Source organism: Acanthisitta chloris, unplaced genomic scaffold (assembly GCF_000695815.1).
Source record: "Acanthisitta chloris isolate BGI_N310 unplaced genomic scaffold, ASM69581v1 scaffold1777, whole genome shotgun sequence".
Lineage (NCBI taxonomy): Eukaryota > Metazoa > Chordata > Aves > Passeriformes > Acanthisittidae > Acanthisitta > Acanthisitta chloris.
In genome coordinates, this window is record NW_008682967.1 from 29,659 (window position 1) to 52,950 (window position 23,292).

Here is a 23,292-nt window from a genome sequence, read left to right on the forward strand (position 1 = left end):
GAAGTCACTGACCCTCTTAAGAGTTCAAGCATGCTTGCTTCATGCATTCTGGCTTTCATGCACTTTTTGCTACTTGTCCACCATAGAAAAATTAGCTCAGTCTGTTTTAATGTGTGCACAGGTGAGGATGTAGAAACAAAATCATATCAGATTATTTAAGAAATACTTGTATACTTCTTGAGGTCACTCATTACCTAAAGGATTAGATTTCTGTGGAGGTAATCGAGGAGGGGGTGGTCTGGGTGGAACGTGAGATGCAGATTTGGCTGGACTCTCTGATGTTGGGCATCTCTTGATTGTCCCTTGATTTTCATTTTCAGAAGAATGAGCTTCATGGGGGATAAAGATGGATTTAGGCTGAAAGAGATGCAGTAAGAATAAAAACATACTGAAAAACATTCAGAACTTCCATGCTACATCCCAATGAGTAAAAAAACCCCACATGCAATATTTGGATCCTGAAATTTTCACAAGAGCCATCAATACAGTAATTTAAACATTTTGCATTTATTTGTTTTTTTAAAGTGCCCTTTTCTTCTGGGCAACCAAATTCCCCTCACTTACCTTTGGTGGTAAAGGAGGTGGCACTTTAGGTTTCATAGTAGCACTATAAAGAGAAGAAACAAAACAGATTGCTACCCTCTTTGAACCTCCTGTTCTAGTCTTCAAAAGGATACAGGACTTTATAAAAGCTATACAAATAAACACCAGTAACTTGTCAACAGCATTGTTACATCCAAATAACTGCAACAAAAAATACTTTCAAACATTTTGTTATACCACAGAAACTATAGGAAAACAAGTCATAGAATTTTAGGGGTTGGAATGGACTTCACAGATCATCTAGTCTCAACTTCACACACACCCCCCCATGGGCACAGACAACCTCCCACTAGATCTGGTTGCTCAAGGCCTCATCCAGCCTGGCCTTGCCTTGACCATCACCAGGGTTACACTACCCCTTGAGAGCACAGTGTCATGAATGGATTTGCCAAAGATGCACAAACTTGTGCAGAGCAAAGTAGGGAGATGCAGAGAAGGCCTGATATTCACTCCCTTAAGAGGAGAAAGATTCAGTGAGCTTTTCTAAAGGGCCATCTGTAGGTATACAGAGCAAAGGGGAGTTACAAGAAAACTGATGAATACCATTCCTTGAAAAATTTACTGCTGATGACTTAGAACATCCTTACACATGAAAGCAAAATCCATCTCCAGTGGGCATCTAGCCTAGTGTCTGGGCTGTTAGGGTTTTTTTCTTCATGAGTTTCTTTGTTTCCCAGAAATATTGAGAAAGACAACTTTTTAACATAAGAACAATTCAACAGTTTGTCTCAACAGTACAAAAAGGAAACAACAAAGCTGAAGCATCAGGAGTATTCATCCTCTCCTGGTTCTGTGGCTTAAAAAATATGATGTATTGGAAAAAAAATACTGAATTACTAAATTGGGTACGTTTTAAAAAACTCTTACACTGTCCTGTTTCCCCATCTTTTTGAAACAGAAAATTATTTCCATTAAATAAATTAGTAATACAGCTGTGAAAACTTGACATCCTTGTAAATACACTCCTTATTTTTAAATTATGTTTCAAAGTTTTGGAAAAATATCCAAGTAGTAAAGATATGTTTGCTTGTTTACAGGTCAACAACTTGTAAAAAGAATGAAGCAAAGCAGACAAGTTTATGTCCTGGTATCCTATCTGTTTGTCTGGCATCTTGTATTTCAGAGAAGCTGGAAGGAGATCTCTGAGAATAGGTTACCCTGTGTCATGCACTTCAGCTGCTATGGTGGTGGAAATTATCTTCTCTTAATATCACAGGACCAAGTTTAAGTCCTCAATCATGTGTGTCCAAGCTCTGTTTCCATTTTCTTTCATATTCTTCCATTTCAGATAGCCATTACAATGTTACTGGGCAGCCAAACAAAAAAACCCCAACAAATTGGCATAAATGTGACAGATACTTGTACAAAGGACCACGTGCTGTTGTTTCAACAACAGAGTTTAGGTGCAATTTGTCACTGCTGATCATCCAGGGCAGTACCTCAGTAATTTCTGCTTTCCCAGCATCCATAACTAGGAAATTCAAGCATCATCAGCCTTGCTGCACATGAGAGCAAAGGAAATATAAAACCAATCAAAATTATTAAATGAAGAAAGGTAAGTGCACATTCTTCTCATGCAGTGGCATCAGTTTGGATTGGAAGGTGTACAGTGGCTTCATTTCACTGTTTCTGTTTTGGACCTGAAGGGGGAAATGACTGATGTCACATATGCTCTTCCAACTGCAGCTCTACCTCACAGAATACAAATCAAACAAAAGCCTTGAATCCTCAGTGGGATACAGAGGAAGACATGCGACACCAAGCTGATGAACCAACCATTGCAGCAGAGCTTTAGGCTCAAGCAGCCACCAAGAGAAAGGCACAGATAAAAAATCTGTGTGATCCAAGGTTGAGGCATTCAGGATTTTAATCCTGTCCTTACACATTCTCAGGCCCTCTCTGTAGGGCAAGACCACCTAGGATGAAATACAGGAAGAAACAAAAAACACCAGGACTATTCTGGAAGACTGCTGGTGACTGTCCTTAGGGTCAGATGAATTGGAACCTCTCCAGAAGCTATTAGGTTCTTTCTTGCTTCACCTGAAAAAGTAAATGCACAGAAACACAACAGCAACATAAGCAGCAAAAGTAAATGCTGTTTGAAAGTTCTGATGGAGCTCACACAAGGAACAAAGCACTGGACAAAGAAATCAGTGCAAGCACTTCAAGACAGCAGGGATCAAGTGGTTCCAAGCCTTGGAACATTACTGAAGTTAATGATACTGGCTGCAAACAGAGCAAGAAGTGGGGGGAAAAAGAAACATCAAACAAAAATGAACAGGCAGAGACAGTGTTATACAGAAAAAAAATCCAGAGATTAGTAGAGACAGAGGAACCAAGCTGAGCTGGCTTGCAGCAGCACAGCTATCCAGGGCATCTTCACTGAATGAAGCTGTAAGTATGGAGCTGCAGGGGGCTGTTGTAACAGCCCACAGTGCAGGAAACCTGAGTTATCATTAGCAAGGTCTACCGAGCTATGAACAAAGCAGGTTCTCAGCTTGGTCCAAATGCTGGGGAGAAAATCCATGAGCAGAATCAACTTCTTCCTCTCAAAGACAAGATGTGAGAGCTTCTTATTATTGATAGACTGTGTAATCAATCACGTCTTCAAACAACTGCTCAGTAATGAAATACGAAGAATTTTTTAAGGAATTAGCAAGGGAACAAAGCCTGCTATAAACTGACTAAAATGATTTTTCTTCTATAAATATTACACATGTCAAACAGCAAACATTGTGTTTTGAGAAGCTGATTATTAAAAAAAAAAAAAGCAAGTTTAATGTACTTATCACCAAACTGACACTGGACAGCATCAGTACCTTTACTCTTCTTGAAGGGGCTGTCCCCTCATGCTCAATACAGTGATAAAAACCACTGCCTTTGTCATAAAAGAACAGCAGTTAAAAACCCAAGAAACAAGAGTGTGTTATTTGATTATCTGTAAGAGACAGAGGCCAGCAACAGATAGCACATGTTTTAAAGGTTTCTGGTATGAAGCAACAGCTTTCCAAATTATCCATTAACAGAAAGCAAACAAAAATTCTGCCTCAATGGCATCTTCCCTTTTGGTCTTCACATCAGATTTATTTAGGAATGAAAACTTACACATACTGGCTATATATTTTGAATTGTTCAGCTCTCATCTATCAATCAAATAGAGCCCAAGAATACTTATACCAGTGGAATTTAACATGAGCATAATTAATTTAAGACATGCCTATTGATACTGCCTCTGCAGTCACATAACCCTGCTTCCTCTGTAGTAAGGGAGCTGCCTCTATTCCAAACATCAAGCCCCCATACAAGCATCCTCCTAGTTGAGAACATGGACAGAACAAACTCAAACACATAAAGAATACTGTTATGTATTTATTTTATGTATGCTTTAAGGAGCTTTATTTTAATATATAGTCCTTGGTTCTACAGAAGGCACCAGCACTGGGATCAGATTAATTACTGCCTCAATGTAATAATGGAAGATTTTGTTCAATAATAGAAGATAAAAGGACAACTGTATCAAGCGAGGAACAAGATTCCCCTCCCCCACCCCCCCCCAATTTATAACAACTTTATCAGCAGATTAAGAAAGCTTCTGGTGATGTAATCTAGGAACAACACAAATGCCTACCTTCAGAAATGCTACAGAATAAAGAAACATGAGATAAGAGATAGAACATGACTCATACTGTATATATTTTTATAAAAAATCTTCAAGAAGGAAGGACTTACTGTTTAGAATCGTCGTCTGCATCATCATCATCTTCTAAATGTGCCACATGCCCCCTAAGAAAATGAACAAGGTACTATGGTTGAGTGAGTTGTATTAAAATTACCTTGACTGTTCTGAAAAATTCTGAGCTCAAGGGCTACTACCTCTTTTACAGAATTTATCTGTCTTTTATCTTTTATCATTATTATTCTTTAAAGCACAACTGCAATCCAGACAACTAAGCCTCTCAGCAAGCACAGGGACAAACAAGAACTAGTAGTGACAGACAGTAAAAAAAGAAAATCAATGTACAAATTACTTGGAAATACACAAGAGAGAAAAAAAAAGAATAGAATTACCGCTGATGCAGTTCTTCTTCAACTGATTTTAAGAGACTCCTTCAGCATTAAATAAGAATAAGAACACAGTTTAATTGTGGCACACAAATACAATCATCAAAAGCAGGAGAAAAACTCCTACGATTCTATCAGTAAGTAATCCAAAGCACATTATTTCAGCTGGCTTTCAGATATACCTCAAGCACCCACATACAAATGAACAGAGGTGTAATTTTTTGTTTTTACACAACACACTTTCATGTGCGTTTGTGAATGCATTGCTATTAAGTGCAGTGGTCCTTCATCCTTGTACTCTAAAACAAGGACTGTATTAGCCTGATCCAATTTAAAACAAATCCACACTATCCAAGAAAACTGTAATCTTAAAAAAATTAAATAAGACTGACAAGAGGATTAAACTACTATTGCAGTAAATTTATTCTTCCCTAGTTATGTTTTGTAACATTCTGAAATTCATTTTTATATCTTTGCCTGAAAACACAGACAGGGAAGAATCACAGGCAAACCAGGAATAAGAAACAACAGGATTTCAGAAGATATCACTACTCATATTTCTCCCAATTAAAGATTGTGCAAAGATATCATCTTCTATGCTTAGATTTTCTGCATGTTTCAATATGATTTAACTTAGTAAATCAAAGCTAGGCATCCTAATTCTGTCATGCGTAAATGCAATTAAGAAATTGGGTGGAAAGGAAAAATTACACAGAAAACTATTTCATATAATTAATATATCAAAATTATTAAATGTAGGAAGTTAAAGGGCTTGCTAAGAAAATTAAGTTTTTTTTAAAAAAAGCATCTAGAATTTTATGGTCCTAGTGACCTACAAAATGAAGAAGGGCATAAAACAATGTTGAAGAGCAGCACTGGTAGTCGCCAAGATGGAGTAAAGCTGAGCTCTATCATGACCTACCAGAACATTTTGTTAACAAGCAGGCCAAGATAATGGCTCTCAAAAAGAAGCTTACATCACCATAGAGACAGCATGGTCAACACTGCCTTAAATACTGGAAAGTGCTGCAATTCTATATCACTGGAGTTACCACTAGAAATAAATAATGATTTTGGAATTGTAACTGATAGAAACAAGCTTAACTTATTTTACTACCTCTGTTTCAGCTAAAGCGTTTACACGCATTTGTGATTTTTATATTAAAACAGTCTTGAATGAATGAAAGACAAAATGCCACTGCTTACTCACTTATTTGCACCCAAGAAGTAGCCACACTGAGGACCATGACCATATTCTAGCTGCAGATCCTACAAATATAAGAGAACAAATCTTATCTAAGATGAACAGTTGAAGATCAAACACACACTCTGTGTCATGCTGCTATTCTCCCCTCTGCTACACCTGACATACCAAATGAGCCCATTTCTCTGTCCTTCCTGGCACCTAACACTACTCTCAGGCCTACAGCACCCAAAGATCTCGTCTCTGCCAGCTTGCTGCATCTCCAATTCCTTTTAAATCACTGATCTTAGTCCCTTCCCTGCGCACACAGATCTTTTGCTCACATAAAGTCAGCTGCAGAAAAGCAAACAGAACAACAAGAAAAACAAGATAATTAAAAAAAACTACTAAGGACTTTGTGATCTATCAGATCTCACAGAGAACCCAACCACCACTCACTGGCATGCTGCAGTACTCATTTCAGATGGGAAGCAGTTCTGGCAGGGAGCCTGAAATGCCTTTAGCACACGGGAACATTAAAAAAATAAGCAGAGATGACAATAAGTGCTTTTATAGCTCTGGTTATAACAATATGTGTACACTTTAAGAACACCTTTTATATTGAAAAGAAAAATAACAGTATTAATGAAGTCAAACACCTAGCAATCATGGAGCATAAGCTACACAGAAAAGGAAGTGGGAATAGGCCTCCAACACTATTGTTAAATAAACACTATATGGCATACAAGTTTAATGCATTAATGGAAAACAGGGATCCCCCTGAAGCACCATCAAATCTGCAGCTGCCAGGAGGACACTGCTATAGTTACAGGGTATATTTTTTTCTTCAGGTGGATCACAAGAGGAAAAATCTAAGATAAGCTTGCTACCAAAATACTGAGCGAATACAAGAAAAAATATATTATTGATCACCTAAACTGGTGAAAAGGAAGTTACACTGTTCCTTCCCAGGAAACACTTCAAAGGTTTCCCAGTATCTGTCAAACAGGCCCCTTTCAGCTGGAACCGGTATCAAAAGCATGTCATGCTTCAGCAAAACACCCAGATATCCAAGCTATAAGAGCAGTAAGTTTGAATTAGACGACAACTCATGGAGTTTCTCTCTCAAAAGAACATTTTTAAAAAACAGAGGAAAAAATCTCACACTAGATTGACCAGTGCTCCAAGCTGACAAAGCAGAAACCACTGCAGCCCTCAGTTCCAGGCTGAAGGGCAACCACTTTAATAAAAGGCTATGTATATTATTTTCTGCTTGGCAAGCAGTTTCACGTTGCTTACTGCACCCTCAATTCTGCTCTGTAAAGCTAAGTAGTAGTATCCACATGGGTGTGTCTACCACAGCTATCAGTAGCATTGGATTGCTTCAGTGACTTTACGTATTTTCTCAAAACAAGTGAGATATTTTGGAATAAAAAGTATGTAACTGATAATTAATCCATGTAAAAGAAGGCTTACATCAGAAGACTGAATAAAAATTGCAAAGGCAAACCTGCTGTTGGCATTTCCTGAACCACGGAGAGACAGACTCTTCAATCTCTGTACCAACTTTATTACACATCTTTTTCTGGAATTACACACTGGAATAACGATCACAAACCACCAAACTCTATCCACTATCTGACTCGCAAGGACCACCCAGCTTTCCCTCTACACGCCTTTTACTGGAGCTGTAAAGTAAGGTGACAGGAAGGAATGGCCCACAAGTGGTCATGCCAGTGGGGAGGAAGGCCTGCTCCTCTCCAGGAACACATCCTGGGCTCTGTGAGGAAGGGGTCAGGCATCAGTCATGGGTATCTTTGATCCCTTCTGCTATCCTGGTTTTTTTTCACAGTTTCATCATGCTCCTATGCCTCAATTTTGATTGCACCTGCTCTGAGCTCTAAACGAATTCAGCAAGTCTCCTCTCCTCAAGAAAGGCCATCCTAAGCCCTCCACAATTTCATTTCTTCATCACTCCCTATATCTATCACCTTACACACATAACTACCTTCTGCTGCTCCTCACCACCAGCTGATGTACTACAGTCCACCATGAAGAAACAGATTCTACTTTATTTACTCTGAGTACTCATATCACTTCTATGCAATCTCAAAGACTTCCATCTGTAAGCACAGGCATTTTGAAGATTCAGGCTCTAGAGCAGAAAATAACAAGACTGGAAACACAAGATGTCACCAGACTCACAAACAGGTAGGTTAAACAGGTTGTGTGAGTCCATGAACGCCAGAATAAAGACAGGGAAGCTGCTGAGAAAAATAACCCCCCGATCAATATAATGAAATCTGAGATGTTCTCCTTGAAGGGACAAACCTTTTGTCTATATGTTGCAAAATCACGTAATTCAAAAGTGACAAACAAAGATTACGCTGTGCAGAGCCAAAATGTCTGTCCATTTTGATTTATACACTGTGCAATGTATGGCTACATACACACTGTACAGCAATGATAGGAAAATTACTAAGAGAAAGTAAGGAAACCTATCCAAAACATAAAGAGCCTTCCTCTGTCACCAGACTGTTTAATCCCTGCTAGAAATATCTTTATAAAAAATGACATCTGCCAGAATTACTTATGCTTAAATGCTTTAAAAGGGCAGAAGCTTTGTTTTTATTCAGTTTAGTCTTGTGCTGCCTATTGGCATTTATTTGACTATGACTTTAATTGCATATAGATAATTTCCTAAGCCCTGTAAATATTGCTGGTTTTCACTCCGTGGGGTCAAGTAATGCACTGCTAGTGAAATCACTTCTTTTGCACTCTAAGATGAACACAAGATCTAGAGAGCTTTTAAAAAGTGAAATACATTTTTCTTCTACCTTTTTGTTTCAAATCTATCCAGAAGCGATAATTTTATAAACCTTATAGCCACATATTTGATATAAAAACATTGGTAAATACTGCATGAATCCTGCAAAGCCTCCAGTGAGCAGTTATACTTTATCAAAACACCCACTATAGCTAGATTATTTTTTTAAGCCACACAAAGATAGGACAGTTTATCACTTACAGGTTCCCACTGGGAAGAACAGATTAGCATTAATTACTAAATGATGCAGTTATTCAACAACCTTATCAATCCACACTGATATTTTCATTTAACATACAGTGTCAATTAGATAATTGAAATTCTTTTTAGATGAGGTAACATTCACACAGAATAAACCTGAGTGACTAGACAGATATATTCCAACAGCATCTTGAGATCTACAGCCAGTAGGAATGAGAAGTCATCTATCTTGGTATTAAATCAAATATGCAATCCCAGATTATTCTACATTCAGTCTCAGGTGACCAACAACTCATTCCTGCAACAACTCATCTGTGTACACTCATGTGACAAGAGTGCTACCTGCTAGCAATGATTCCTTTGGGAAAGAGGTAGTACAGGGAATAATTACCAGTTCTTCTCAACAGCTTAGGTAACATTAAAGGATGTTGCCATGCAGAAAGGCAAATCAAACTTTCAAATAAATCACATGTGCAAAGTAATCAGACTAAAAACAATTTACAGATTTCCTCAAAGCAAAGATAAATTTGATGGTAAAGTCATGCTATGAAATTATTCTCTGGAGATGAACAAATCTACAATACCTTATGCAGTTTAAATTTTAAAAACCTGGTATCTATTTTCTGTAGAATTTCATGGTAAGTTAACTGCTTCTGTACCTTTAACTCTTATGTTCCTAATTTGTTCTGTAGGCATGGCTGTACTCAAATTCTATTTTTAGGTGTTCAGGCCTTCAAAACCAAAACTGAATGTATATAGTGAAGCAGCAATTCACAGTTACTTCCTACATTTGATGTTTTGAAATCCAGTGAGAAACAAGACCTTTTGAAGTGACCAAATTAAGACTTTAAATCTGCAAAATGCTGGGGAAGTAACTCAATTTCAAAGAATACAAAACACCTTCTGACTACTAACATATCAAAGGAGAAGTCACATACACATCTCTCTCAGTAAAATGATGATGCAATTCCTATCACATTGCTTTGATGAGGAGAAAGTTTGTTTTTAAAAAGAGCCTAATATTAACTAATGCACAAGCTATATTTTTAACGCCTTTATTTCAATAAAAAGTGCATTCTTGAATTTCTTTGGATAGGGCAACACATCAGAAATAGAAAGCTGTATGTATATTTTTCTAAACACTCTAAATATAATTCGTCCCTGGTGACTGACTGACATTTTACTGTGCATTACTGCTTGACAACCACTGTTCCTCTCTTCCCTTGTATTTCAGTTCTCTATGTATTTTGTCTATGAATGTCCTATTGGCACAAACAGCACCATTTCATACCCATGTAATGGACCATCACTATCCTAACTAGCTATGGTGATGCCCTCATGCAACAGGCACTTGTACACAGCATTTTTAAACTGCCTCCTAGCAATAAAATTGAACATCTCATTTTCTCAATTACTTTTGCCAAGGCAGAAAATACTCAAAACATACAGGGAAGGAAAAGAGGGAGCAAAAACTACTGGTGCTTTTCCTCCCCATTTCCACTTATTTTCTTATGATCCTAAGGACCACACACCATTTCATTGTCTAAAACTGAAAAAAGTATGAAGACTCTCTGAAATTCAACACCGATAGTTGCAATATGTTTTTAGAACTATGTTAGCTAAGTAGGATAGGAGTCTTCATGGCTTGCAGCAAAGGAAAAGCGTATGTATACATGTGTAGTGAGGAGACAAAAGACTTAAATTAAAGAAGAATGCTCCTGGGCAAAGTTCTCTATTATCTACATCAATCTCCGTAATTCAAATTTTTCCTATCAATATTTTAGTTTTTCTGCCACAAATAATTAACAAATACAGAATAGCTACACTGAAACATTGCATTCCTAAAATGAAATGTTACTAAAAACCATCACAAATTATTAAATCCAGAGTATATATATAAGCCAAAAGAAAACAAAATCTAACCATGACCAAATTATTTAAATAGGATCAAATGCATAAATGCAGCTGGCAAGTACAACAATGCAGACTGTTGGTAACTGCAAACCTCTTACTGAATTCTTTGCTAACGAAGTCCAGAATGAATGCTAAGTGTGTAAGAACTGAGAACAACTGTAGGTTAAAACCTGAGATACCAAATCCAAGTTCAGCTCAGCTCCTCTGTCACTCTCTAAAACAGTAGAATTCAACACTGTTCACTGTGTTGAATAGTCCAGCCTAAATTAGAGTCTGGTGTAGAAACATTTAATTTTCCTATAATAGAAAGAAAAAAATTAATTACTAGCTATAATGTTACAAATCACATGTTTGTATGTGTTAGTATGGTGGACCAGGTGCTGAGGTTAACTGGCCAACAGTATTATGAGGCCACTCTACAACATAAAAAAAGAGTGGGCTGCTAGTTAGGACCACCTCAAGCTGGAGGAGTAGGCAACAAAACCTCATGGGTTCTGGAGTTAGGACAGACGCACCACATACAAAAGAGGCTAAGGACAAGGTGGCTGGGGGCAGGAAGTGCAACCCTGCAGAGAAGGGTTTGAAGTTCCCAGCAGCCAAGGAGGGAATTACACAGCAGCAGCACATACTTGTGGTATAGGTGGCCAACCACAGCAAATCCACAGGGCCCAAAGAATGTAGAGCTTGCCCCTGTTTTAAGCAGGAGTAAGCTAGAGATCACCAGGGGTTCCTTTCCACCTTATCTTTTTGGGAGGATTCTCTGATGGTGTATCTAATGTAAGACGGTCTGCAGCTCAGTCTACTGTGTATGAACCACAATTATTTTTCAAATCACTATAAATGAGAAGAAAAAGGTTTTGCCACAGTATTTCACTGTAGATCAGGATAACCCAAATGAAAATACTTTCATTTGGTCAACATGACCAGAGGCCAAATTCTCATACAGATTCCTCCTGACAGACTCCAACAACGGTAAGTAGAACACGTCACCTCTGAGAAGTGGATGCAACTACACATGCAGCAACACAACTGCAGAAGTTGGGCTTAACAGCCCTTACTCCCAGCTTCTCTCTACCCCATGCACCTCCCTTGACCATACTGACACAGCCACTTGCAATGCCACACCTGGAACCCAAGAGGGGAACTGAGCTATTAGAAAAATAACTTGAAAGAAGTTGCACAATTTTCCTCAGGATGGCAGATACTTGGGACAGCTTCTGAACATATGCATAATTACAGAAAACACATTTCAAATGACAGAAATTTGGTCCTACTATGCCAACTCATGTAGATTCCTGAGACTGTCAGCATGTTGCAGTATAAGATGGACAGCCATATACATTTAGCCATTGGATTTTTAGGTGCTTCTCTCAGGATCAATAGCATAAAACTTAGAAATTGTTCCAGAACAAAGTAGCTCATATTTTTAGAGAAGATAACTTTGATTTAAACCATTTCCTGAGCTCACTGCAAATGCAATGCTCAGCTCTCCCTCTTATTTGAGCCTGTATCCAAACAAGCTTTTAACATACACAGAAAGATAGTGAAAAGGTTTATCCTATGTAGAGCCTAATATGCACATAAGATACAACTAAGAAGACAGGTACAAGAGGAACTCTAAATGACAGGAAGTAGCATGTGCAAGAAAATCTCAAATGATGGAAGCTCCTGAGAAACTTGCTGCCTAGTTGCAGAAAAAGGAAAAAACATCTATCCTGAGAGACAGAAGAGCCTTGTTACCTAGAGCAAAATAGTCTGTTATTTATTTAGCTATGAATCAAAGGGGTATATCTGTAGAAGGTCAAAGAGAAGTATTATCTTGTCCTTTCTGTTTGCCATTCGCATGAAGGGGTAACTGGGGTTTGGACACAATTTTCCCTGCAAACAAGACCTGCACTGAATTTTTCCATTCTTCTGGAAGATCCAGGTAGCTGTTTCAGAAGCACACAGGGGAAGGAGGAGGAAGAAGAAAAAGAGAGGAATGATTTTGTACAGTAACCACATCATAGGCATCAAATATTTGAAACCTAATGTGCATGGTGACTGCGTAAACTGCCATATGATCAATCCTCTGTGCAAAATGCTAGGTGATAGGCAAAAATACTGTCACTCACTCCCTAAATCTCCTTTCAACCTCAACTGTATATGGCCCAAAGTGTGCCTAGATTCAGGCTATTTTTTAGGCTCTTAGAGACACACAGCTCTGCAAAGGAGTTGTTGCTCATAAGGTATTTTACAAAAGCAGTAGAACAGCATGGGAAAGCCCAACAGCAGTAGGCGATATACTGTGCTTGTGAAAACGAGTAATTTTTTCCTCTTGATAGCATCTGAAAAATCCATGTATCATTTCTCAATGAACATGTTTTAAACCAATACTGCCAGAGCAGGAGTGGGGAGTGACAGAAGGAGAGAGACAGAGAATGTCTGATTAGTGTGTCCTGGTCCACTACAGAAGAATGAGCCAACTACTAAGTATTTCCTCTGGAAAAATCTCACAAATAGGTGATACATTACCACCAAATCAGAATTCTCTTTGATTCACCATGAGCACAGGAGGCTGTGAAAAAGCAGTGAAACAAAGTGCTATCGATTTAAAAAACCCTCTCACAATGGTGACAACAGTACTTTACAAGTTTCATCACAGTTATCATTTTTGAAGAGTGTACTGAACAGCATGGGGCAAAAGAACGATGGAAAAGGACAGTCCAGTTAGGAGACATGTTCTGAATCAACTCTGACACCCATAGGCTAACAAGATACACAGCAACACTGAAAACAACCTGAAGACAACAGAATTTAAAAGGTGCGAAACCGGAAAGAGGAAACCAAAAGCAAACCAAACGAAAAACCAATACCACAGGAACAGCACAGGATGGAGGTGCTCCCACCAGGTAGAGATATCTTAGCTACACATCTCGAAACAGTCTGTGAAACATTTTTATAGTGAAGTAGTACAGAAATTTCCTTCCAAGAAAGGGGAAGACAGTCTAAACTCCCAGTAACTATGATTTTGGCAGATTCAAGTCACACCAGGCCAACTGATGTCAGAACAAACAAAAAAAAACCAAGGACAAAAAAATCACATACAAAACAAACATTCCCAAACACACCAGTTTTTCATCTTCCTCTCAGTGCACTTATAGCAAACATTTCACAAATCTAAGAAAGTTAGCAGTGATGCTCTTCATCTAGCACAGAATGTTTCTTCTTTTTTTTAACAGTATATGAAAATGTCTAAGACTTAAATGCATTACTCATTTAACTATACAAAGAGAAGAAAAATAAGACACCATTTTCCAATAAGACCTTACTTCCTAGAGTAATTTCTACACTGCAATGCTAGCAACCAAATTTTTGAGCAGTGCAGCAAGAGAAAATTTGAAAAATTTATCAGACTGTAAATGATGACAAATGACATTGAAAACAGCTGCGATCCCACTTTCTGTTATTTTTCTTAACTGTATATCTATTCTATAACAATTACCATCTGGAGAATTCAGAGACACTTATATAATTTTACAGTCTTTCAGGGGACCATTTAAAGACCTACCAAACAAAAATACAAAGAGAATGTTTCTTCTATTTTTAATATCTCTCCAAACATTACGAAGTTATGCATAGCATGGCAGAAAAAGAAACTTAGAATGAATGCATAATACTAAACCCCTTCCATAGAAGTGATTCAACTAAACCTGAATACAGGTTAAATACTGTCAAAGCTGCACATACAAAGAATTTATTCCTACATTACAGAAATACACATATAGACTAATCCGTATATTGGATGTTTTTTACACAGATGAAAACACCAGTACAACAACAGGACAAAACATGAGCTTTGATAAAGGAAAAGAAGGACAAAACTAACACTGACAAAGAAAAGCGTAAGATAGAAAAATACCAGGTTAGATCTTGCAGTGTAGTATATTTCTTCTGAATTGTCCAAAAAATCGCTACTGTCAGGCTGTTCATTAGATAGAGATTAAGAAACTCAAATTATTTATACTGTGACTGAAAGCCAGGTATACATAAAGGTAAATTTTCTTGCGAAAAAAATAAAAAGGGATTGTTAATTGACAGTCAAATCATGTTAACACAGTTCTCAGGATGGGGGTAGAACACAGCTAAGGGCATGGTCACATTACCAAACACTACTGAATCACACCAAAATGAAGAATTATTATCACCTGAGCTGAGGTAATGTGTAATAAACTCCCAGTAAGAGGCAAGCATACCTAGCTCAACACCTCAGTGTACCACTGAGAGTAACTCCTCATGTTGCAGTGATCCAGTCCTTTGGTTTGTGCACTCATACCCATGAGAAATTGATCTTAAGTGTGCTTTAGTGAGGCAGAAGCAAAAGGGTCAGAATTGCTTTAATGAAAAGGGATCCACACTGTTACTGCTGAAGGAAGAGACAGGCATCTCTTGCTCCCACTTCCATTTCAAAGACTTCCTCTCCCAGAGTGTGCAGATTGTTACATACTTCTCCTGCAGACTGGTCTGTGCTGAGGCTCTTCACTAAAGTCCCCATTCTTTGAACAGATCTCATGTTTGCAATTGGCATGCCAATTTAAATTGTCCATTGGTTCTATATCTAATCTGCAGCCATATGTTTTTTCTTCGGTCTCCGGACCCAACATCATTATTTTCAGAATCGTAGTTCTGTTTTATCTGGAAAGAACACACCAGGTCTGCATGCTTCATTCTGATACAAGCAGCTAATTTTCCTCTTCAGAAAGATCCAAAAAGTTATAGATCTTCCTTATACACAGGGAGCGAGCCAAGTTCTTTGGACAGGTCTCAAATATGCAATGTCTGAACAGAATAGACAATACTAAGGCATTTTCTTATCATCAGAATTAATCTGGAGCCCTTCTCAGAGCAGCAAGAGCTGCTGAGATTCCAAAGTGCAAAGGTCCTGATTGCTAACGCACCACGTAGGAAGAGGCTCGATTCCTCCCTTCCCACAACACCTGCCAAAGAAGGGATCTCAAAAACTATGTTTTAATCCCTGCAGAAAATATCCACAGTTTAGCAACTCAGTTCCTATGGTGCAAGAAAAACACCACTGTCCCATGGAGTTGTCTGCTAACTGGTTTGTATAGTCAGTGACTGATAAAAAGAAAGAAATGGGAGCAGTATTTCTAAAACTTCAGCTTCTCCACTAACATCTTTTTTGCAATTATTATTCTGGGTATGTACAAATAAAACTCTTAAGGAGCAAAGGCATTACCATTTGAACTACACATTGCTACCAACTGTATTTTCTTTACAATCCAGACTATGCAACAGGGAAACAAAGCCAGGATAACTTGGAATGAGTAAAAAAATAATTTTGAGTTAACTGATGAGTTTATGGTAGAAGCACTGACTTCACTACCGTATTTAACAGAAACTTACAGGGCTCCTAACCAGGGCTCCTAAATGATGTTGTTATGCAGTTATGTCAATGTCTAAGTAACATATCTGAAATAATTGTCTAAATCCTATGTGTGATTTGGTAAGCTACTCTCCTCCATCTCAAACAGGCACCAGACACTGCAGGCTACCTGTCCAGCCAGTTCTGAGGAAGGGCAACCTTATAGGCCCAGAGCCAGCTGACCCACTAACAAAGGGAAAGGCATTTGGAAGGTGATTTTAGTACAACTACAGAGCAACACAAGGAAATCTGCGTCAGAAATCTGACTCACATGTGGCTTGTAGACTATAGAAGTACATTCCTAGGTACACACCCTTCCCAAAGCCAACTCAGAGCAAAACCAAGGTCCCTCCCACCCATGTACTAAGCCACTTTTCTCACATTAACACCTGTCTTAGAATAAAATAAAAAGAATACACAAGTCTGCAGACAGGAAGCAAAGGAGTGTCTTTTTATCCAGTAATGGGAAGAAACAGCCCAAGTGCACAAATGTGGAAAGCAACAGTCTCCATAGAAGGGAGGAAGCTACTGCAAGCCCGTATGTGAGACAGCACAGATGCCTTTTCCCTCACTGCCTGTGTTCTCATACCCTTTGTACTGATGGGTCCATAGCAAGAAAACATTGGCAATACACCTTCATCACATGGCTCAGGTGTGATGCAGAGCCACAGCATTGTTCACACAGGACATTCTTTTAAAATGCATTGTACCTCTTCCTCAAGCTCTCAATTTTTTAATTTCCATTGCCAATACAAGAACAAGGGAGAGAAACACTTAAGTAAGTATAGTAATTCTATGATTAATAAAACCTAACTCTATAAATAAAGGGAATGATATACTGGGCAATGAGGTATAAAGGACAGAAGAATCCTACAAGACAAAGGGTTGTTGCTTAGCACATACATCACACCTGGCAGAGCGCACAAATAAGTAGTTTTGTGCATATAGCGTAATGGCACAAAAAATTTCAAACCAGTATGTTACAACTTGTCAGTAAAATCACTAATGAGTTTAATAGTGCTAAGGAAGCATGCTACACTTCATGGATTTCTCCTCCTCCTCCAGAGATATTTGCAAGAGATAATGTGCAGCACATGGCCCATGCTGCTCATTACTCACAAATTCATGATGTGGCTCTGTCTCTTTCCTCAAGGGTGGATCAAACTTTACTTGACCAACTAAAGAGGAGAAAAGGAAAAAAAAATTAATTGAACTGTAGTTAGACAAAATTTAGCTCCAAAGGCCAACCAAAAAAAAAAATCCAGTTTAATGAGCGTATCACGTTGTCACTGACGGAAACTTTTAACACATGGACATACTGAGCTTGTGCTTGCTAGAAACTAACAGGCACAGAAAGTTCTCTTATCACAAAGGCAGCACAATCACCATTTGCCCTTCTACTCAATAGAAGGATCAGGAAAACCATTCAGCAAATAGGGCAGTAAAATCTCTTTAGAGGAGCAACACAGCTGTAATTTATAGAAATATTTCTTAGCACAGTCATCTAGAACCTATATCCATAAATGAAACAGCATTTTTATTTTCCTATAGATGGCTAAAAATGTTTGCCGGATACCTAGAACACCAATTGAAATGTTAGTATCGATTATTATTTTAACAATACTTCACATTGTCATAGTACACATGCTTACAATTTATTTCAGAGCGTGTCTTTTCTTCTCTTCCATTTCTACTTGTTGAATGAATTCTGTGAGGCACAAGAAGAGGCTAGAAATGAAAAATGAAATATTTCAATAGCAAAATATACTCAGTTGAAACTCAGTATTGTGCAACAATTTTTAGCAGGCTCCTTTGGCATAATGTAATTTAAAAAAATAAAAAAGAAATCAAGTGGAAGCTAAATGTAAAGCTTGTATGTAAGTTTTTGTACATTAAAGTTATGAATATTTGGAGACATTTCAACTGCTGAGTGTCTTCAAGATAAGGGTTTATACAACAGTGGATCTGAACAAATAAAGACAATGCTGGCCAGCATGTGTCTTTGCTCATACAGCATTTCCTTTTTACATCATTCAGTTTAAGGGTAATGGTAGGTTTCAAAATAAGCCGTAAGGCTAAATCTGACTTACTGGCAGCAATTCATTTTTTCTCAGCTTCTAGCTTAAACTGATTCCAAAAAAGTCATCACTTAGGTTCTTTAAGTAGATGAGAAGTTAGTATCTAAGGTTTTCAGAAATGAATAGAAGGGACTATTCCTGGTACTACTGTGCTGTGTGGTAAGAGATATAGCAGAATTTCTACAAATTCACCTTCGTATTTACATTCCACTTCTATTTTTTCCCTGAATTTCCATTTATTTCTCTACAGGATGAAGTGTTCTGAAATTTAAGACTTGGCTTTTGTTTTTTGTCCCTGTTGGATTTTACCTCTTCTTTCTACATCCACCACTGCAGATACTCTTAGAAACTGTAACTTAAGATTTCTTAACAAAAGTACAAGATCAGCTGACTATGTATACAGTCAGCTCTCAAAATTAGCAAAACAAATCCTAACAGTGTGCTTTCAGTATGCCCTCTGTAAAGAGATCTTACTCTTTAGGGAAAAATGTTCATTCGCCAGGATGTTAGCCCAAGCATTCCTCTGAAAAGAAAATGTTCACTATGTTTGTGTTGAGTACATGGCAGCAAAACAATTTTTACTTAAAGCAGTCTGGTACTATAATGTGCTGGTATGTTAACTTTGCTTTTACATATAACTATATTCTTCACATGGCAACTTTTGCCTACAAAATGCTGACAATGAGAAAACTTTGACTCCTGTATCACCGCAGAGTCACAAATGACTCAGCAACTCTGTTTATCCCTCAAATACTATCTTAAAATGTTATTTCCCTTCTCTCCTTTCAACAGCACACTACTTCCTTGCTTTCTACTAGGATGCAACACATATGCACATGGTGTTTCACATCCCATTTATGTTCACTTTGTTCTTTGAAACTGGGGAGATTTACAGATTGTGGCTATGTATTTTTCCCCATGTATCTCACTAGCAGTTTTTTGTTACTCATAACTTGTATGTGCACCTGTAATGCCCACAGAGGATTCAGGCTGTAGAGTGGTGGGAGGTATTCTTGCCTTTGCAGTGATATTGTGTGAGTCCTTGCATCCTCAGATGTCTGTGCTGCACAACAGAGAGAGGCTGCTCTCACATCACCTCCTCCATGATGAATTACATGAAGGAGTCAAATCTTCAGCTCTCAGTCATGAGGACAAAGTCCTCAAGTCACCCTGAAATACCTACACTGACAACAAGCTGATACAAACACCTGACACCTGAGCTGTGCAAGAGGACGAAGGAATGCAGGCTAAGTTCCCGACACAAATGCCGTTTGGGTACAATTTCCAACATGCTACAGCTCTCAAAGGCAATCTTTTCACAAAAACTTACAGTGTACTAAGAATAAAACACTTTGCAACCTTTTCAGCTAATAACACATCCATCATGAAAATCCCTGTCATAGAAATGTGATGAACAGGCAGTTGCCAACACCTCCAAAGATTTATTCCTAAGAGAGTGAAAGCAGAGTCCCAAATGGAAATCCTGTCTGTGATTGAATGGGAAACTAAATTAAGTCCTCCATGAGCTGGGGTAAGGAAAAATACTCAAAAGTGTCAGTTTCAGATACTGTCGCCAAATTAATACCTGTATGAATAGGAAAACCTTTACACCCAAATGATGGCAGTTTTTTTTGTTTGCTTTTACACATGAAACATGTCACCCTTGAGTTTAGAATGGCTTCAAGATGTAGTATGGCACTCCTCAGACAGTTGTCAAATTTACATCTTAATCTCTACTTCATCAACATCACTCTGCAGACTATCCAAGTGGTGACTGATTGTATTCCCATAAAAGCAGCACAAGCCAACTGAAGAGCCTCCTCACAGTAGGCAGCAGACTTGCCTTCAAAGACCACTGCCAGACCGAAAAACTCTCAAGTCTTCAAAAAAAAAAACAAAACCCACCAACCAACCCACCAAAAAAACCCCCAAGACACCACCACCCCAAGGAACCTAAAAATCTAAACAAACTGGGGAGTAGGTCTGAAGCTCAAGATTCCCACCAATGTTCTCGTACTGTGCCATGTTGTACCACATTTTGTCATTTCTTTTGAGTTTTGATGGATGCATTTTGGCAATTGCCACAAGTATAGGACTGGTCAATCCTCAAATTCAGATTAACATCTTCAGCTGCCTCTGTGAGCAGGCAGGTTTTGGAGCAAGTTCAGCTGTGTATAGAAGGAGCACATCCACTTCCTATTCCATTCATTTATTATAGGAAAGACCACAATGCCAACAATTGTTTTGCCTGTGATAAGATCCTTCATCCGAAATACAGAACTTACTCAAGATTCATCATATAACTCATTACTACCTACTTTATTCACAGAGGTGGGTTCCAGATTGAATGCAAACCAAAATGTTTATCCAAACGTCACTATCAACCTCATTTTGCAGGTGCACTAAATGCCTCAGTGCAAAATTATCCAGCAACAAGGTTGGGAAAAAATGTCTCTCACATCTAAGCTGCCTACACAATGTAAATAATCCAGCAGCACTGGCAACAGTGTTTGAAGCTCACTGGAGAGCTCAACGCCACATGCCGAACAATGAATGAAGAGTACAGTTATGCCTAGCACAGAAGCCCACAAATGCAGCAGGAAACCATCAGCAACATAAGATAAAGAACAAACAAACCAATACCTGAAAAATGCATAGCAAAAGAGACAAGCAGCTTGCTTACCCTGTGTACTGCAGCCAGCTAGCTCCCTTATAAAAGATGAAAATAAGCATTTTCTCTGATCACTGCTGTGAGGTTGTTTTCTCTTCATTTTCTACCCAGACATAGCTTTTGCTCCTGATACCACATTTCATTATGGGAAAACTGATAAGTAATACACTACACAACAGAAGAGCCTTCTTAAGGCTAAGTCACAAGGAACATAAGAGTGAACACTATTTTGAAAGCTACAGGTAACTGTAAATAAGATATGTACTGAAGGGACTGGATACAAGAAGAGAAGAGTATACACCTGAGCAGCCCAAAATAAAGGTGTAGTGTCTTACTGAAAAGATATACCAGTAACACAGAGGAATGGTACATCAGCGTTTCAGCACAACTTCCAGGAAAGCAGGGAAGCCTGTCAGGAGTTCACTGACAGGAAGCACACTGAAAACAGCTGCCTTTTGTCTTATAACAGCTCATGAAAGCTTTGGTTTCCTAGTTTTCACTGAAATACCACTTTAACAGGTGTCAGAACTCTCATCACTGAACAGAGAACTAAAGGACATACAATCCTTAGAGTTTATGGTGAGAAGATCAGCCAAGTTACTCAGAAATCGGACACCTTTCTGTTAACAGTGACATGGAAGTCAACCACATTAAGGGATTTCTTGTGTGCTCAACTTTCATAAATATTTTTCATCAGAAAAATCGGTTAAGTGTGCTCCACTTTTTAAAAGTATGGACTGTTACTCAGTTCTTATGCCTTCCTCTCTCTCCCTCTTACTTAGAAAATATGTAAACATTGTACTGCACAACACACACACACACACACACAACACATCTATTTTGCTTTTGCTTCTTTCCATATTTGTTTCAACTTCTAAGACAGACTTGGTGCACGTGAACTTGCTGTTTCAGAAGGTAAAGGCTCATTTAACTTGTAAAATCTGAACATTAATCTCTTAAAGTAGTTTCTTCTTTTAAGCTTCTTTTCCTTTGAATACATTTTTTGACTAGTTTATCCATTAAAAACACACAAGTATGTAAGCAACAAATCAATGGCATTTGTGTTGAAAGGATTACATTTTTTTCTTCCAAAAAAAGGCCATCAGTTAGGCAACTGTAAACATTTGGAAAGTATTCACTAACATGCAGTAAAGTGTGAAGACAGGATGCAGTAACAGAATATCTGTTTTCTCTGACTTATTCAACACTTCAGTCCTGTCCTGTTTATCATCCTACATCTTCACATTTTCCCAGCTGTTAAAAGCAGCTTTAATGGAAAAACATGATCTGCAAGAAACACAGAACACACAACTTGACAAAAACAACTACAGGATCACTCTCTCATACACAGGTATACAATGATTTTTATGAATGCTTTCTTTGCAGGTGAATGGAAACATAACTCCACAAAGAAACAGACAGTGAAACTCATGACAGAACACAGGACTGGAGAAGCAGACCGCATTTACTGTTGCAAAATCACTGAAGTACAACAATAAAGAAAATTTAAACTATTTACATCTCTCTCTCTTTGAGCTTCTCCCCCCAAATACAATGACTTTTGGTAAGAGCCTGTACATGTGACAGCAGCACAACCAAAAGCAAACCTTGGAACTGTTTCCAGATCACAAAACATTCTGGGGCTCAATAAATCCTAATAATTTAGTTTTCCCAGGAAACAAAAACTTTATCTGATCCTATCATTTAAACATATTCCTACCTCAGGATCATCATCATCAAAATCATGGTAAGTGGAATGATCAGGATTATTCATTTTGTCCAAAAGTTCAATAGCAAGACTTCGATTTAATGGCTGGGTAACAAAGGGATGCTGAAAGACAGAAGGCAGCACACAGATTAAAATTTCAGCCACTCATATTAACCATATTTTATTTTTATAACTTAAAAGAAATCCCATACATAAATTTATACCTGTAGCAACTTTTCGGCCGTAGGTCTTTTTTTAGGATTTTTTGTAAGTGCCATTTTCACAAAATGATGGAAACTATTGGACCTGTAAATGAAATGGTAAACATTTAAATCAATTGCCCAGTAAAATATATCCTCATTATCTATGGAAAAATGAAAGCACTTACCATTTCATTTTGTCCTTTAGTTTAGGAGGCTGGAAGTTGCTTTTTGTCATTAGAAAAAGGGCTCTGAAAACAACAACAGCATTTGTGGTTTACATTGCAATACATATATGAGATGAATTATTAAATACATTATTTAGTTGGCAGGAAGAAGTACCATCAGTACAAGAGATGAGACCAGGACAACATTACCCGTTCACACACCAAAAAGTTGTTGCAATTTCTATCCTGTTCATTC

General features: G+C 38.0%; 1 protein-coding gene across 2 annotated transcripts in view; it reads right to left on the reverse strand.

Moving 5' to 3' along the window:
• Window positions 1-23,292, reverse strand: part of MAP4K3 (mitogen-activated protein kinase kinase kinase kinase 3) — a 61,585-nt gene that overhangs the window by 23,759 nt on the left and 14,534 nt on the right. Inside the window, exons 8-18 of one of the 2 annotated variants that reach the window (XM_009078708.1) lie at window positions 23,058-23,120; window positions 22,894-22,975; window positions 22,682-22,792; window positions 17,865-17,940; window positions 17,332-17,390; window positions 14,692-14,754; window positions 5,876-5,934; window positions 4,672-4,710; window positions 4,333-4,386; window positions 565-607; window positions 195-357 (exon numbers count right to left, since the gene is read on the reverse strand). In XM_009078708.1, the coding sequence (XP_009076956.1) occupies window positions 195-357; window positions 565-607; window positions 4,333-4,386; window positions 4,672-4,710; window positions 5,876-5,934; window positions 14,692-14,754; window positions 17,332-17,390; window positions 17,865-17,940; window positions 22,682-22,792; window positions 22,894-22,975; window positions 23,058-23,120 (812 nt within the window). The remainder of the gene's footprint in view (window positions 1-194; window positions 358-564; window positions 608-4,332; window positions 4,387-4,671; window positions 4,711-5,875; window positions 5,935-14,691; window positions 14,755-17,331; window positions 17,391-17,864; window positions 17,941-22,681; window positions 22,793-22,893; window positions 22,976-23,057; window positions 23,121-23,292) is intronic. The other variant, XM_009078707.1, reaches the window with a different exon arrangement.